Here is a 16784-nt window from a genome sequence, read left to right on the forward strand (position 1 = left end):
CACTGGCTGCAAAGCTTTGTCGTCATTAAGTGGAGCAGCATGTTGGTTAATGATAGGAAAGAAGGCTCTCCAGGTAAAATGATGAAGGAAAGTGCAAGACTACAAGAAAGTGACACTTGCAGACAGAGCTTTCTTCGTTTTAGTTTTTTAAGAAAGCATTTAGTTAAACTATTATCATTTTTGAGTATTGTACCAGAGGGAAGTATGGGTGAAATGTTTTAGATATTTTAAGAGGATAATTAGCCACTTGATACAATCCCCCTTTTTTTTTTTTGATGTGTGTTTTTTTTTTTGCATGTATATGCAAATATTATGATATGTTGAGCAAATTGATTGTTCTATAACAGCTCGGCAGTTTAGAATAACACATGAGACTTCATGAAGGTTATCTACACTGCCCTTCCAGGTAATTAAGAGATTCTGGACACTAGTCTGTTTTGTGGTTTAGATGTCCTGAGTACTTGTTTTTACACTTATGACGACAGTTCCTACTGTTTTCGGGGTGGTAATCCTGAAGTTCTTTTGTTTTAATAAATCCTGCGCACCTGAGCGGCGTTTCAACTCCAACTCCCATGTCTCTCTGTCACGCATACTAGCGGTTACCCACACACGACATGAGCACCCTGTCACAACCCTATATATTATATATATATATATATATATATATATATATATATATATATATATATATATATATATATATATATATACACACACACACACACACACACACACACACACACACACACACACACACACACACACACAGTGCCTTGCAAAAGTATTCAGACCCCTGACCAATTCTCTCATATTACCGAATTACAAATGGTACATTGAAATTTCGTTCTGTTTGATATTTTATTTTTAAACACTGAAACTCAGAATCAATTATTGTAAGGTGACATTGGTTTTATGTTGGGAAATATTTTTAAGAAAAATAAAAAACTGAAATATCTTGCTTGCATAAGTATTCAACCCCTGTGCTGTGGAAGCTCCCAGTTTGCACCGATGAAAGAAATTGCCCTAACGAGGACACAGTTACCTTACCATTGGCCTCCACCTGTGAACCATTAAAGTTGCTGTCACATTTTCTGGATAAAAACCCCACTGTTGAAGGATCATTGGTAAGGCTGTGAATCTGAAGGAAAATGAAGACCAAAGAGCATTCTACAGAAGTTAGAGATAAAGTAATACAAATGCATAGATTAGGGAAAGGGTACAAAATAATATCCAAGTGTTTGTATATCCCAGTGAGCACAGTTGGATCAATAATCAGGAAGTGGAAGCTGCATCACACCACCCAGGCACTGCCAAGAAAAGGCCGTCCCTCAAAACTCAGCGCTCAAACAAGAAGGAGACTTGTGAGAGAAGCCACAGAGAGACCAACAATCACTTTGAAGGAGCTACAGAGTTCAGTGGCTGGGATTGGAGTAATGGTACATCAGTCAACCATATCAAGAGCTCTGCATAACACAGGCCTGTATGGGAAGGTGGCAAGAAAGAAGCCGTTACTCAAAAAGTACCATCAGAAAGCACGTCTGGAGTTTGCCAGAAAGCATGAGTGACCCAACTGCGATGTGGGAAAAGGTTTTGTGGTCAGACGAGACCAAGATAGAGCTTATTTGCCAAAACTCAAAGCGCGATGTGTGGCGCAAACCTAACACTGCCCATGCCTCAAGACACACCATCCCTACAGTGAAGTATGGTGGTGGCAGCGTCATGCTGTGGGGATGCTTCTCATCAGCAGGGACTGGGAATCTTGTTACAATTGAAGGAAGAATGGATGGAGCAAAATACAGGAAAATACTGCAAGAGAATCAGCTTCAGTCCACTAAAATACTGAAGCTTGGGATGAAATTCATCTTTCAGCAGGACAATGATCCCAAGCACAACAAAGCAACATTGGAGGGGCTCAAGAACAAAAATGTGAATGTCCTACAGTGGCCCAGTCAAAGTCCTGATCTCAATCCCACTGAGAATCTGTGGCACTATTTGAAATTGCGGTCCACAAGCGTCGTCCAACCAACCTGAACCACTTGCAGCAAATCTGCCAAGAAGAATGGGCCAAAATCACTCCGACACTGTGTGCAAAGCTGCTACATACTTACCCCAAAAGACTTAAAGCTGTTATTGCAGCGAAAGGTGGCTCTACCAAATATTAATGTTTGGGGGTTATATACTTTTGCAAGCAAGATTTTTCAGTTTTTTTATTTTTCTTAAAAATATTTCCCAACATAAAACCAATGTCACCTTTCAATAATTTGTTTTGAGTTTAAGTGATTTAAAATAAAATATCAAACAGAACGAAATTTCAGTGTACCATTTGTAATTCAGTAATATGAGAGAATTGGTCAGGGGTCTGAATACTTTTGCAAGGCACTGTATATATATACCGAGCATGAAAAGAAACATATCACTATTATATACACATTTATTTTCGAAAAAATAAGTTATATAAATGATGGACATTAATAAAATGATTTTGGTTTCTTTTTAATCACTCGATCATTCATCCTTGACCATGACAGGCTTGAGTGACTATGATTGAAGCATATGCACTTCATCACCTAATTAGTGAGACAGTTGATTGGACACTGGATAACGAGTGATTTCAAATGTTGAATTGCAAGCAATAAAGAAAATTACAGGAAGAAAACGAAAAAAAAACAATATGCCACGTCTGTCAAGAGAGCAACGCCTTTGTGGAATCGGCATGTTGGAGACTGGACTAAAACAGTGTACTGTGGCTCGCCGTCTTGGGTGCTCACAGCCAGCAATTTTAAACGTGACAAGACGGTATAACCAAACACACTCTGTCAATGACAGGCCACGAACTGGGAGACCAAGAGTCACCACACATGCCCAAGATCGACACATCATTTTGCAGCATCTTCATGATGTCATTTTTCGATCGCATCTAGTGAATTTTATCCAAATATAAGTGATAAGTTTCTTTTGATGCTCATATATATATATATATATATATATATATATATATATATATATATATATATATATATATATATCCCTGCAAATATGAAGTCAGGACTCCAACTTGTCTCTGATTACGCCGTGTAAGTGTTATTTCCTAATTGCTTATGCCTCAAAAGTATAGAAAATGGCTATTATTCCCTACAAACTTTGCTTTTGTGACCAGGACAATGATATTTCAAAATATCACTATTTCCAATGGGAAAACAGACAAATGTGTGTCTTTTCGTTCACATAAAGTCAGAAAAAAACAACATATGAATCCAAATGAACATGTATTTATACTAAAGTAATACAAAAATGACTACAAAAGATTTTGAAGTGAGTAGTTTTTTGAGATTTACGATTATACTGTATTTACTGTATTTAGCCATTTTCTATACTTTTGAGGCATAAGCAATTAGGAAATAACACTTACTACCCAGGAACAAAAATTGTGTTACATAGTGTTATAGGTCTAGACTTTGAGGTGGCAGCAGTTTTGTACATCTTTGCTAGTACCTTCGTCAGTGTACTGAGCAGTTCATAGCTGTAAATATTTCAATGTATACCACAAGCATGGGTATATGTAGCGCAAATACATTTTTCAGGACAGAACTGTACTTCAGTAGTTCAAACAATGCTGCCAAGTGTTTTTTAAATGTCTGAAATAATTTCAGATTTCTATTATTTTGATTTGAATCCCGATTTCCTTGAGAACGAGTTCAGTCAAGAAATGTCAGTTACTGATGTGCCCGTGTCTGACTGACTGGCTGCAAATTGCCAGACTGAGCTTAAGCTTCTATCTAAAAAGACGGTTGTGAAGAGGCTATAAACAAGCACTGAAGCATAGTCTGTTAAAAATGATAATAAAGATCTGCCAGATAAAATAATAGCCGGATTAATTAAGTTAACATAAAACATATGGTGTGTATTCACCTTAGGAGGATGTTACATGAACTGGGACATCCTCCTGCGGCCAGTAAAAACTGTTTACCACGAATGGTCATTCAGTTTCCTCCACAAATAGTTCAACAGAGAAAATATTTAAATTAATTTCTGCTATGCTGTTACATAACACAGAATAAAAGACAAAGGAACTACTAGTGGAACATTATGTTGCAGATTATATAAAGTATTATATTAAAGGTCACATTTACATTCCTGCAAATGTGATGCTCCTTTGTTTCAATAGGAACCTTTTATCCAGTTGATCCGAGCCTTAGAAAGAACATTCTTTAGCACGAGACATTTAGAGTAACAGAATATGGGGATATACAGTTGGGAGGCTATTCGTATGTCTGTCTGTATGTCACAATAACATTTTTACATTAAAATGCTGTCGATGTAGGTCAAGGGGATCTCTTTTTTCATTGTTCTGAGAGGTCTAATTTGTGGCAGGAGATATGGGTGTACTTTTTTATGTACAGGTGATGCTTGACATTTAGGGGGTGTACAAAACTTAAAAATTTGTGGTGGCAATGAAGATCACAATTAATCAAAATCATGCATTTTATGCTTCGGTTGATGTATTTTGATACCTTATCAGTGGAGGGTGACTTTTTCTAAAATGACTAGTGATGTTATTAGAATCATATTTGTTGCAGACATTTGCTAATTATTAAGAGGTCAATTTTCAAGAACTGTGATTCTGACCACAGTCGAGAATAAAAGGATAAATATAGGCATAATTTAAAAAGATAATGTCTAGTCTACTCATGTTAGTGAAAGCCCTAACACTAATAACAGTATGCATTATTTAAATAAATAAATAAATAAAAAGTGTTTTATTTCTTGCTGATGCTTTTAGCAACATTTTTCAGAGTTGGTGGATATTTTAATAATTCAAATGTGCTAGTCTTTTTCTATTATTACAGTAATGTTACAGTAATTTACAAAATGAATGAATGAATGAATAAATAAATAGCCATACGAAAAATGCCAGAATGAGTTTGGAATGCACAGACTAGAGAAAGGGCTCGCGATGACAATAAAACACTGTTTGTGACCTTGGCTGACAACGCGAGCAGTTCATAAACCCACCCCACTCATACTGCCCATATACTTATGCTCTGTTGACTTTTAATAACCGGTGTAGATGAAAACATATTCAACCTACATACCAACCAAACTTTAGAAACCCAAGTCATGTTACAAAAAATCACAACATTTTAATCTCACTGTCATGAAGTTTCCAATGATAGTAACTGCTGTGCCCTTCTGAAATGAAAATGTGTAATAAATGTATTTAGGCAGACACTCATATTAGAGAGAAAAAAATAACACTTCAGTCATTCAGTGCTCTGGTTTAGTATGACTAATGTGTGTCGACATCCAAGGACTGGGTTATTATGGCAACATTATTGCACAGACTGTGAACTGTCCACACATTAAGCCTTCTGGTTTTGTGTAGTGGTTTATTTAAAATAATGGGTATGCCAACATTGGTAAAAAAACAAAACTTAAACAAATGCCTCTTGTAATACAGTTCATTAATCTTGGAGCAGGAAAAATGTAGCTATCACTTTTTCACATAGCAGTTTTGGTTGAGTGGCAGGCCTCTGTAAACCTGTTTGGAAATGGACTTTCTTTAAGCATTTACCAAAGGGTCAGGACTAGGGCCAGCCAATCTGTACCATTTAATTGAAGTACCTGAGTAATGTTTTAATTCTAGTGTAAACTGTAATGCAGCGAGGCATTAGGTCATCACCACGCAGCAGGGGAAGCAGAAGGATTAAACAACCAATCAGTAAGTTACTTTAAAGTTCAATAGCAACCCAGTAAAATCTTTTCCTAATTTAGGATTGACTATAACTTTGCTCTGCCAATAAATTTAATTTGATGTTGTGCATCAGTTTGCAAATCCTTTCATTAGTGATTATTAAAAGAAGCATGATTTAAGGCTCTGTTCTGCAGTGCTAATAAATTGATTCTGTTAAAATAAAATTTTGACATGCTACTGTTATTTTTTTAAATATAGCATGCACCCTTTTATACATTTTGTAAGCATGGCGATGCACTATACAAAGGATGCGTGTTATATACAAGGCATGCAATATACTTGACTGCAGTTTTCATGAATCACAACCTACATGAATACTAACATGTTTTTAAGCTGTCAGCAAAAGCTGATGTTTAAGAAAAAAATACAAGTCTTCATAACAAGTTAGCAGATTATGCTTACTTGAAACATGAAATGTCCAAAGTAATGTCCAGAAGGATGTTAAATAAAACTGCTCAGCCATGAATTTAATGTTATGAGCAGCAAACCTTTAGTTTATTTTATAATGTACAATTTTATTTAATTCACAAGGAACACCATTGAGATCAAATACCTTAGTTTGTTTATTATTATTGTATCCTTGCAGTACGTGTGATTCATTTAATCAAGCAGTGAAGCCTTTGTTTGACCTGATAAGTCAGTTGAGAACAGATTTTCATTTTCCTTGATGACCTTTCCAAGAGTCTCACAAAACTGAAGCAGCAACTACAATTTAACAACTACAAGTCTCAATCAGAGTCTGCATTTTGGCTAAAAAGATTAATAGATACAAATGTAGTTTGTTTCAACCTCTTTTGAAGAGTATCACAACCGGGAATCAAAAGAAATGTCTGTCAAAAACAGTTGGAACAGTGGGAACAATCACTTTAAAAAATGTGTTATGTCTCAACTGTTGCACAAACAGTTCAATACAAGCGAACAATCACCATAAAACAGCGGAACTTCAATCACCATAAAACAGCGGAACTTCATTGAAAGTCTAGCTACAGATCATTACATGCAGTTACAGCTTTCTTCAACACTAATTGCATCCAAGAAACATACAAATTGTTGACATCATCTTGATGCAGATGTTTAGGACCCTGGACTTTCTGTTCAATTTTCAGTTTCTTCACAGACCATTGAGAATCTGAACCTGTAACATTATAATTTTGTCCCTAAGTTGTCTGAAATAAGCTGGTGGACGGTGCTCCCCTTTTATTCACTAGCACTCCTGTATTATAATGAGTGTTTCTTAATTAACTTTAGAACATGTGTTTCTTGCTGAGAGATAAGGCAGCCTCAAGTTCCAAGGGAATTAGAGAAGCTGGTAACTGCTAAAAAAAGAACACTTTGAAAAGCTCTGCTCTAATGAGAGTTAAATAACATGTTTCTTTGATAACCTGTTATTTCAGTTACATCCTGGCATCCCTCTTCTATAATTGACAACGAACACAGACCCATTTAGGTCGCAGTGCAAAAAACAGTTACATTCCCAGCAAAAATGAGTAGAATACATTTTAAATTGAATGGAAAGGTTGACCAAGGATGCACAATGAAGACAAAGATTGCACCTGGAGAAAGGTGAACAATTCTGTGAGAGCCACTGAATAGTGGAAAGGTGAACTCGCCAATATCCGCTGAGATTTAATATTAGATGTATTTAAGAGCCCTTTACTGTATTGTTTTATTGCAATCCTCGGCCAGGCCAGAAGTAAATTGAATCCATAGATTAACCCTTTCAGGACCAACCATTTTTCAGTGACATGCTCGCCCAGGACAAGGCATTTTTCTTCTTTTCGACTGTTCTTTGTTAATTTATTATAAATCCTATTTATTTATTGTCTTCCACACACTATGTATTCTGAAATGCGTGCTTTGATCTGTGTTTCTTGTAAAATGTATATGCTGGTCAATGCATTTCAATTTAAGGAAGACTTCATTTGCAAGAAGTGCTCTGTCGTATGTTCTTTAATGTAGAAGGTTGCCAAACTTGAAAAACAAATGGGAATATGTAGAAGCATAAACTTAAATGAGCAGTTCATTGAAAATAGTTTAATAAAATTAAGAGCACTTGATTAGTTTTGGATACTGAAGGTGAGACTGAAAACAACTCTGATTTTAACTTTATAAATGTGCTTGCTCCATGTGACGTTTCAGTGCCACAGCATGACAGTGGAACTGTATGTGTAGAGGGATCTGAGAAGGTAAATAGGGATGAACGGCAGGAAGTGAGTGGGGATTGGCTAACTGTTAGAAAAAGTGCAGAGAAGGACAACACCGTGCAGTCAACGTGGAGAGGAGATGGCTCTAGCTAATAGGTTCCATGTGCATGCTGGTACAAATGACATGAGGAATAGAAAATCTGAGAGTCTGAAAGGGGAGTTTAAGTCTTTAACAAGACAGTTGAAACAGTTAGGATGCAGAATTATTCTCTCAGGTCTGCAATCTGTGTTCTATCTGTGTTCCAGATAATGGTTAATTGACTACACCATTTTTAATAACATCTATACACTACACTTGAGCTGCACAATATTTTACTTTCTGCAGAAATGTAATCGGTGTAGTCTTGTGTAAAGTCTAGGGATTTTTTCAAACCATGGTCTGGGAGCAAAAATCAATCAACATGAAAAATCCTAGAATAAAACTATTGATCACTTTTTTTTGTAGAGTTAACAAACAATCTGAGCACGTACGTTAATATTGCTTTGTAATATCGTCTGCATCAACAGATGTAGCAAAGGCATGAATTTTAATGAATTCAGCTCATATTTCTCTAAGCTGTATCCTTCAGAGCTTATTCAGCCAGTTAACCCTTATCTCTCTTCTTGGGTGCTGCGTTCTTCTCGTTTCGCCCACACCATTCATCTAAAATTGCCTTATGCGTTCCAGCGCCTGTCTGTGTTTCCGGGAGGTATTTTTCCACTCTTTATCCCAGATATTTAATTTTTTTTCTGACTTCAAGTAAACATCCAGAGTGACCAATAAGCTAAGAACTGATGCTTCACAAAGAAATAAATAAGCCCTTTACCAAACATGATAAGAACATTGCTTAATGATATATTAAAAACACACAAAAATTAGGCATATCGCCCCAGAGCTTCAGTACAAGCCTTTATAGAATATGCTGCAAAAAAAATGAGATCATACTTGCTGCAGGAGACTCTGGGAGGCACTTGCGAGGCTGAAGAGGTTTTTGAAATCATATTAAATAGTCAAGGGGCCTCTCGCTGGAACAAGGAAGCTGAAGTTGCAGTTACTGCATGCTTATGGTTCTGTGAAAAGTATATTTAGCTGAATTTGAAACTGCTTTGCAAAGTCCTCTGGTGTTTACAAACAGAGTCTTAGCATTTAATTGACCTTCACCTTTTATGTTAAAATAAGATTTGTATAACTTAAAACAACAAATAAAATCAATGTTTCATTACAAGAGGCCAGGACCTATAATTTGACGCAAACTTTAAAAATGAAAAACTATTTTTTACTCTAGCCGACTGTTGTGCTTACTGATAAAGTAAACAGAGTGACTTATTCATCTGGCTTCTTTACTGTGCATTACATATAATTTGTTATCTATGAAAACAATCCATTTGATGTTTAATGTATTGTTACCACAGTAAGAAAAGAAAAAACTAACTATGCATTTGCATAGCATCTACAGTTTTTTAACCCGGTTTTCTCCCCAGTTTAGTGTGCCCAATTGTTATCTGTATCCTCGACCCACCGCTCGCAACCCCCCCCAGCGACTCGGGTAACGGAGGCTGGAGCATGGGTCCTCCGAAACGTGCCCCTGCCAATCCGTCATCTTTCGCTCTGTGGATCCTGTAGTGCTGGAGGACAACTGATCTGGAGGCTCCATGCAGAACCACAGACGCCCTATCGGCCACAAGGGCCGCTGATGCGCGGTGAGCCGTGGATTCCCCTGCCGACCAAAGCCCTCCCTACCCAGGCAGCACTCTGCCAATTGTGCGCCACCCCTAAGACCTCCCGGTCTCGGTCGGCTGTGACATAGCTTGGACTAAAACCTGCAATCCCCAGGCTATAGGGCACATCCGCGTGAAACACCTTGCTGGATGCGCCACTCGGGAGCCTGCATCTACAGTTTTTCATTGTAAAATCTTGGCTAATAAAATACCATAACAGTCTTTCTCAGATGTAAGATCATGAGCCATGGAGTTCAGTATTGGCTACTCAAAATGACTGTTTATGTACCTCGTGGGTGAAGGTCAAGGACTATATACTGTAGCAAGCCTTTTTTTCAGAAAAGCCACTCCGTCTGCTTCTCTTGGATCTCTTTCAAACATTATAAATACAGCACCTCACTGCATAATGGTTAACTAGATCTTTTTCTGCTAAACCTTTTATGTTCCAAAAATAAATTGCCTGCCTCCTCTGTCATAGTTGCTGTGTAATTTAAGTTAAAGCAGTATTAAACAAGAAAAATAAAATAAAAAGCAGAACATTCATCTAAAAACTAATTATCCCCATTCCAATGGATTTAGAAAATGCTAAAGTCAAGTTTGAGATGAGATCAGTTACCTGCCAAGTTAAGTCTGATAAATGGCAAGCATATATAATTAATGCTGTCATCTTCCCCAGACCAAAGGGTGGCTGCAGTACTATAGATTGTAATTGTCATAGGTGTCACATAAAATGTGCTATTATTAAGTTCAGGCTCTGATTTTATTGCAGCAAATGCTCATAAATTGAATGGTCAGTCGTTTAAATTACAGGGTGCAACAATCTGTTTCCAGCTTTGGAGTCGTTTTCTGATACAACGTACTTGACTTCAGACCTTCTGAAACTAATTGTGTTACTTTGAACTGAGAGGAAGCCAAACCGTATCCTATAAACCAGAGCCGTGTGACAACACTTTCACACAAGGGCAAAGTAAGCGATTTAAGCTGTTTTGTGTCCTGCTATGTCAGGGTCATCGCTTTTATTGGGGGAGGAACTGAAGCTGTGTCTGAGCAAATGCACAAACCTTTTTTTTTTATATATATATATTTAGAGATGATAGATGCAACTAGGCTGTAAACCAGAGGTTTTCAAACTGGGGGATGTGACAAGGTTATCAGGGAGGTGCAAGAACTGACTAGTAAGTATTTGTTTCTAACTTCTTCGCGATTGTAAAACAAGGTGCATTATACCAAAGCTTCTTTGAACAGTATTCTGACGCACATCATCAACCCCTTAGTATCCAAACAGACATGTAAACCAACGTAAAAGTGACTCGGATGTTATTTGTTCTCATTAACGATCGGTTGTGTTGACATTAGACAGCAAACAATAGGAAAGAATGGAGCGTTATTAAAAAAAACCAGTTAATTATGTTGATCCAGATGAAGAAGCAGGTAAAGCTGGGCAAACAAAAGAACAGGAAATACCAACCCTCTTACTTGGACCATGTATTGGTTCTGACAAAAATCCCTGACCACAATGTGTTGTCTGTGTTGGTGTTCTTGCCAATGATGGCATGAAAACAAACAAACTAAAAGTAACGCCATCTGGAGACCAAGCATCCAGCCCTCAAAGATAAGCCACAAGATTTTTTCAAATGAAAGATCTTTCAACTCAAAGGACAGAGGAGGTTAATCAAAGAAAGCAGCGCTACACCTGCCAAAGCATGAAGCATCGTACGCTGTCTCCTACGAAACTAAATAGCAAGAAGTGGAATGCCTCATACGATTGCTGAAGCTCTTGTGCTGCCAACAGCGATTGAAATGGCATCGATAGTATGTGGAAGGGAAGTTGCTGAACCGGTAAACAAAATTGCTGATATGGCAGAAGACATTGAGGAGCAGAATGTTGAAGCAGTGAGGCGAAGCCCCCTTTTCACACTACAGATACTGACGAGAGTACTGACAGCGCAAATGTAGCCAAAATAATGGTTTATTTTCGATATATCAGCTCATCGTGTGTTTTTGATGAACACTCACTCCCCACTTCTCCAGCACTTACTGGACCAGCGCTTTCAAGTTTTACTGGGCTAATTAGCTGACATATTTGACATGATCAATGAACTTAACCTTTCTTTGCATGGTAAGAACTGTAACATTTTCATTGCACAGGAAAAAGTACAGAGGTTTTCCCAAAAGCTTTTGCTTTCGAGTAGCTGTGTGATAAAAGACTATGTAACTATGACACTGTCTTCTGTCATTATGGAATTTGGAATGACGGTCCTGGAGGTTAAGATGATAGCAGAGCATTCGTCTCAGCTTTGCATTCAATTCAGAGGGTATTTTAACCAAAAGTGAGGCAAATGAATTGCAGGGTTTTGGTTTGAAATCCGTTTTTAGAGAACTTTGTAGCAAAGGCCAAGATTGCTGTGAGTCTAAAAGAAAATTTGATTGATGTGGCTGGTGATTCTGTTTTGAGCGATAATTTCAAAGTTATGTCTGTTAAGCAGTTCTGGCTCTAAATTAAAAGAGTTCACTGAATTGTCACAAACAGCCATTGAAATACTTATTCACTTTGCCTCAACATATCTGCGTGGAACAGGGTTTTCTTTGCTTATTTACATCAAGAAGTACAGAAATCGAGGTTGAAACTCTCTGAAATCAATCAGAGGTACCACAAACTGCACTAGCAAGTAGACTTATCCTACTCACTGATGTAAATGTGACTCATTGGTGTTCTTTTATATTCACGTTTATTAAGTATTTGAATAGTGGTACTGTGCTATATTGCTTTCTGTCTTCAGAAAAAATAGGTTATATGTTGGGAAAATCATCTTTCTCTAGATACTGTACTGTTTATTAGACGGGGGATGTGCACATGTGCATGCATCTCGGAAGGGGAAAAAAAGTTTGGGAACCTCTGCTGTAAACCAGTGCTTTTTTTACAGTGCTGTTTAGCTATTGTCCTGTGCTATATGTGCATATTTGTAAGGGATGCAACAATTGACAAGGATGTAGAGACTGCTATAATGTACTTACATATGTTGTCGTTTTTACCTACTGTATATCTTGAGATCCATATATTCTATTGTGATGAAATATTTGTTAACACACATTACAGATTGTATCCAAATGTGGGTCTTCAGAAAATTGAGTCTATCTTGCTTTCCCACAGCAATTCTCTGTCTGTATTTCAAAATTCAATTTTTACATATATACAGTATCTAGAAAACTGCTTGTCCAATTGGGACAAACTTGATGAGTGTATTCTTAAACACAATGTGTTGGAAGTATTAGAATGTGGGTCTGTGTGGATGTATGTTCTTATAGATGTGGACATTGTTGGGTAGAGGGGCCACCACAATATTACAAAAATAAATGCTACTAGCAGGATTGAACATCATTTGAATGTCTTTGAGGCATATGTGTTGTCAACTTCCACTTCAAAATGCTGTAAAATATATTTAACAGGATGTTAACATTGCATACTAGTGCATGTTGAGGGTAAATCAGTTATGAAGGGTCAATGCTTGTTCAGTATTATTCCTCTTTACAAACAGCCACCATAGAGTAAAAAAAACAAAACCAGTTGTAAGGTAATTCTGACATTATCTCTAGCAATTATTACTAAGATGCTGAAAACAGCCAATAGTCAGCATAGAAAGAAGCCTAGATTTTATGACATGATTTTACCGTAATTAACATTGAAATACATTTTTCTTTTCCTCAGCTTGCCACAGAGATACTTGAAAGTCTGTTAGAAGAGGATGATGAAGTTGTCCAAGTAAGTTTTGGGTAAAAGTGAAAATTCTGTAGTTCATTCCCAGCCCATATGTCAAACTGTAATTGGATTCTCTGTGCATCTTTAAAATGGAAAAACACAAACAAGAAAAGTAGAACACAAGAAATCAGACTAACTTGTATTTATCTTGTTAAGAGATAACTTAAACAGTTAGAAAAAGATTAAGTGATTACAAATCTATTCAATTTAACCAAAGCCATTTAGGTATTATAAAAACTAAGCACCTGCTGTTACCAAGCTGCTGAATCATGGAGGCAAGGACTCAGTCAGGTCCCAGTATGAGTTGATTCAGCAGCCAAACTATTAAACCATTGTAATTTACTATGTATTGCATTCGTGTTGCTTCTAACACATGTTTAATCTTTACCCAAAGGACCTCTGTAATTTGAATACAGCATATGTAGACTTCCCAGTTGAACAGTTGGAATGCCATTCACCGATTATTATATATATATATATATATATATATATATATATATATATATATATATATATATATATATATATATATAGGCACCTCCAAAGTTATTGGCGCCCTTGATAAAGATGAGCAAAAAAGGCTGTATAAAATAAACAACACAGGTAATGAGCTATATTTTATGCTCAAAAATATGGGAAAACTGTATTATTTTATACTAATACAGTTATTCAGAGAAAACGTTTATTTTTAACAAGTAATATTTTTTTTTTCTCAAAAAGATAGATGTCAAAATTATTAGCACCTCTAAAGATTCTTATAAATAAAATCAAACAAAATTAAAATCTGAGTATTAACATTCTACTTTTTTCCACTGTACACCGGAAGGTACCTTCCATGGCATATTCCTGTTACACCTGTGTATAAAATTTTTAGGTAACACACATGTAAAATCCATTTTATCATTCATATATCTATATATCTCTATATATATAGAGATATATATAGCCTGCCTTATAGCCTGGAATTAAAATGCATTAATTATTATATATATATATATATATATATATATATATATATATATATATATATATATATATATATATATATATATATATATTTTTTTTTTTTTTTTTCATTTATATACACATCCTACCCCACAACTTCCAAGTGAAAAACATATTCTAGAAATTTGTAGAAAATTAAAAATAAAAACTGAAATAGCTTGGTTGGATAAGTGTCCATCCCCTTTGTAATAGCAATTCTAAATTAGCTCAAGTGTAACTAATCGCTTTCAAAATCACACACCAAGTTAAGTGGCCTCCACATGTGTTAAATTGTAGTGATTCATATGATTTCAGGATAATTCAGCAGTTCCTGTATGTTTCAAAGCAGACTCAACCATGAGTACCAAGGCGCTTTCAAAAGAACTCCAGGACAAAGTTGTTGAAACGCGCAGATCAGGGGATGGGTATAAAACAATATCAAAGGCCTTGAGTATCCCTTGGAGCATGGTCAAGCTGAATATTAAGAAGTGGAAGGTGTATGGCACCACCAAGACCCTGCCTAGATCAGGCCATCGCTCCAAACTGGATGACTGAGCAAGAAGGAGACTGATCAGAGAGGCTACCAAGAGGCCAATGGCAACTTTGCAAGAGCTACAGGCTTTTATGGCCAAGACTGGTCAAAGTGTGCATGAGACAACAATATCCTAAGCACTCCACAAATCTGGCATGTATGGTAGGGTGACAAGAAGGAAGCCATTACTCAAGAAAGCCCACCTTGAGGTATGCAAAAAAAACACTCAGGAGATTCTGTAGCCATAGGGCAAAAAGTTTTGTGGTCTGACGAAACTAAAATTGAACTTTGGCCTAAATGCAAAGCATTATGTTTGGCGCAAACTTAACACAATGCATCACCCAAAGAACACCATCCCTACTGTGAAGCGTGGTGGTGGCAGCATCATGTTATGGATGTTTCTCATCGACAGGGACTGGTGCACTTGTCAGGATAGAAGGGAAAATGAATGGAGCAAAGTACAGAGAAGTCCTTGAGGAAAACCTGCTGCCCTCTGTAAGAAAGCTGAAACTGGGACAGAAGTTCACCTTTCAGCATGACAACGACCCAAAGCACACAGCCTACACTGGAGTGGCCTAAATCCAATCGAAAATGTGTGGCATAACTTGAAGATTGCTGTCCATGAACACTCCCCAAGGAATTTGACAGAGCTTGAACAGTTTTGTAAAGAAGAATGGTAAAATATTGGCAAATCTAGGTGTGCAAAGTTGGTAGAGACCTATCCCAACAGACTCACAGCTGTAACTGCTGACAGAGGTTCTTCCACCAAGTATTAACTCAGGGGGGGTGGAGACTTATCCAATTATGATCTTTCAGTTTTGTATTGTTAATATATATATATATTTTTCTCAATAAAAAAATTCTTCCCCTTAACAGTGTGGAGTATGGTGTGCATGAAATGCATGAAACTCTGAGGCACTGACACAACAAAATGTGAAAAAAGTTCAAGAGGGTGTAAACTTTCTATAACTTTCTAAAGGAGACTTTCAGTATTTTTTTTTAGTGGGAAATGCACACCTCTAGCAGAAGCCATCTAAACCAAGTTAAGAAACCATGTTTGTGTATAAGCATGTACACGTGCAACATGTGACCTTTTGGTTCCCAATGGTAAATCCCTTGCACTTGTTATAAATCACGGATTGCAAAATGAGTGCCGTTTAATGGTTTCCCAGCAGTGTCTTTGTAGTTGCTAATGCTGCTAAATTCAGTGACTGATCATCTTCAGTCTATCAGTTAGTGTGTGTGATTTGAACCCTTTTCTCAGGTGTCTAACCAATTTGCAGATGATGGGAAGACTCATTAACACGATTTGCTTACATTACTGTCAGAAGTCTGAGGATAAAAGGGGGCGATTTGTTTTTATCTGGAGCTGGCAGATATTTTCATTCTGTGCTCCTGAAACGCTGTTTTACTGGATATGTTACAAATAATGGTATTGACTATTTTATTTTAAATAAATCCACACAACTAAAGCTGCCCTATTTAAAAGCCGGTTTAGGCAGGATTAAAGCAAACATCAGCTGCACAATACTGTAGTGTAATAGGTTGAAAAAAAATGAAGATTGTATAATAATTCAGGCCAAGAAAGGATATATAAAAAGTAATTTAATACCATAATTGTATGCGTAATATTCAGAAGATTACATTATAAACCTGTTTTACTTAAATGGTCAATTTTAAGATATTTTCTTTTTATTTCATCATAATACAAGTATTTTTTTTTAAATTTCCAAGTTCTGTTGTTAATGAACTCAATGAAAAGCACTTCAACATGACAAACATTATTTGAGGTATTAACATAAAATTGTATTGAGATGGGCTCAAAAATGATTGACTACAGATTGCTGTCATTTTACG

The 16784-nt window shown here is 36.6% G+C and overlaps 1 protein-coding gene across 2 annotated transcripts in view; it reads left to right on the forward strand.

Moving 5' to 3' along the window:
• Positions 1-16784, forward strand: part of si:dkey-12j5.1 (probable assembly chaperone of rpl4) — a 117758-nt gene that overhangs the window by 62370 nt on the left and 38604 nt on the right. For both annotated transcript variants that reach the window (XM_041248837.1, XM_041248836.1), the window contains exon 9: positions 13361-13414. In XM_041248837.1, coding sequence (XP_041104771.1) covers positions 13361-13414 — 54 coding nt within the window. The remainder of the gene's footprint in view (positions 1-13360; positions 13415-16784) is intronic.

This window comes from Polyodon spathula, chromosome 4 (assembly GCF_017654505.1).
Source record: "Polyodon spathula isolate WHYD16114869_AA chromosome 4, ASM1765450v1, whole genome shotgun sequence".
NCBI classification, from domain to species: Eukaryota; Metazoa; Chordata; class Actinopteri; order Acipenseriformes; family Polyodontidae; genus Polyodon; species Polyodon spathula.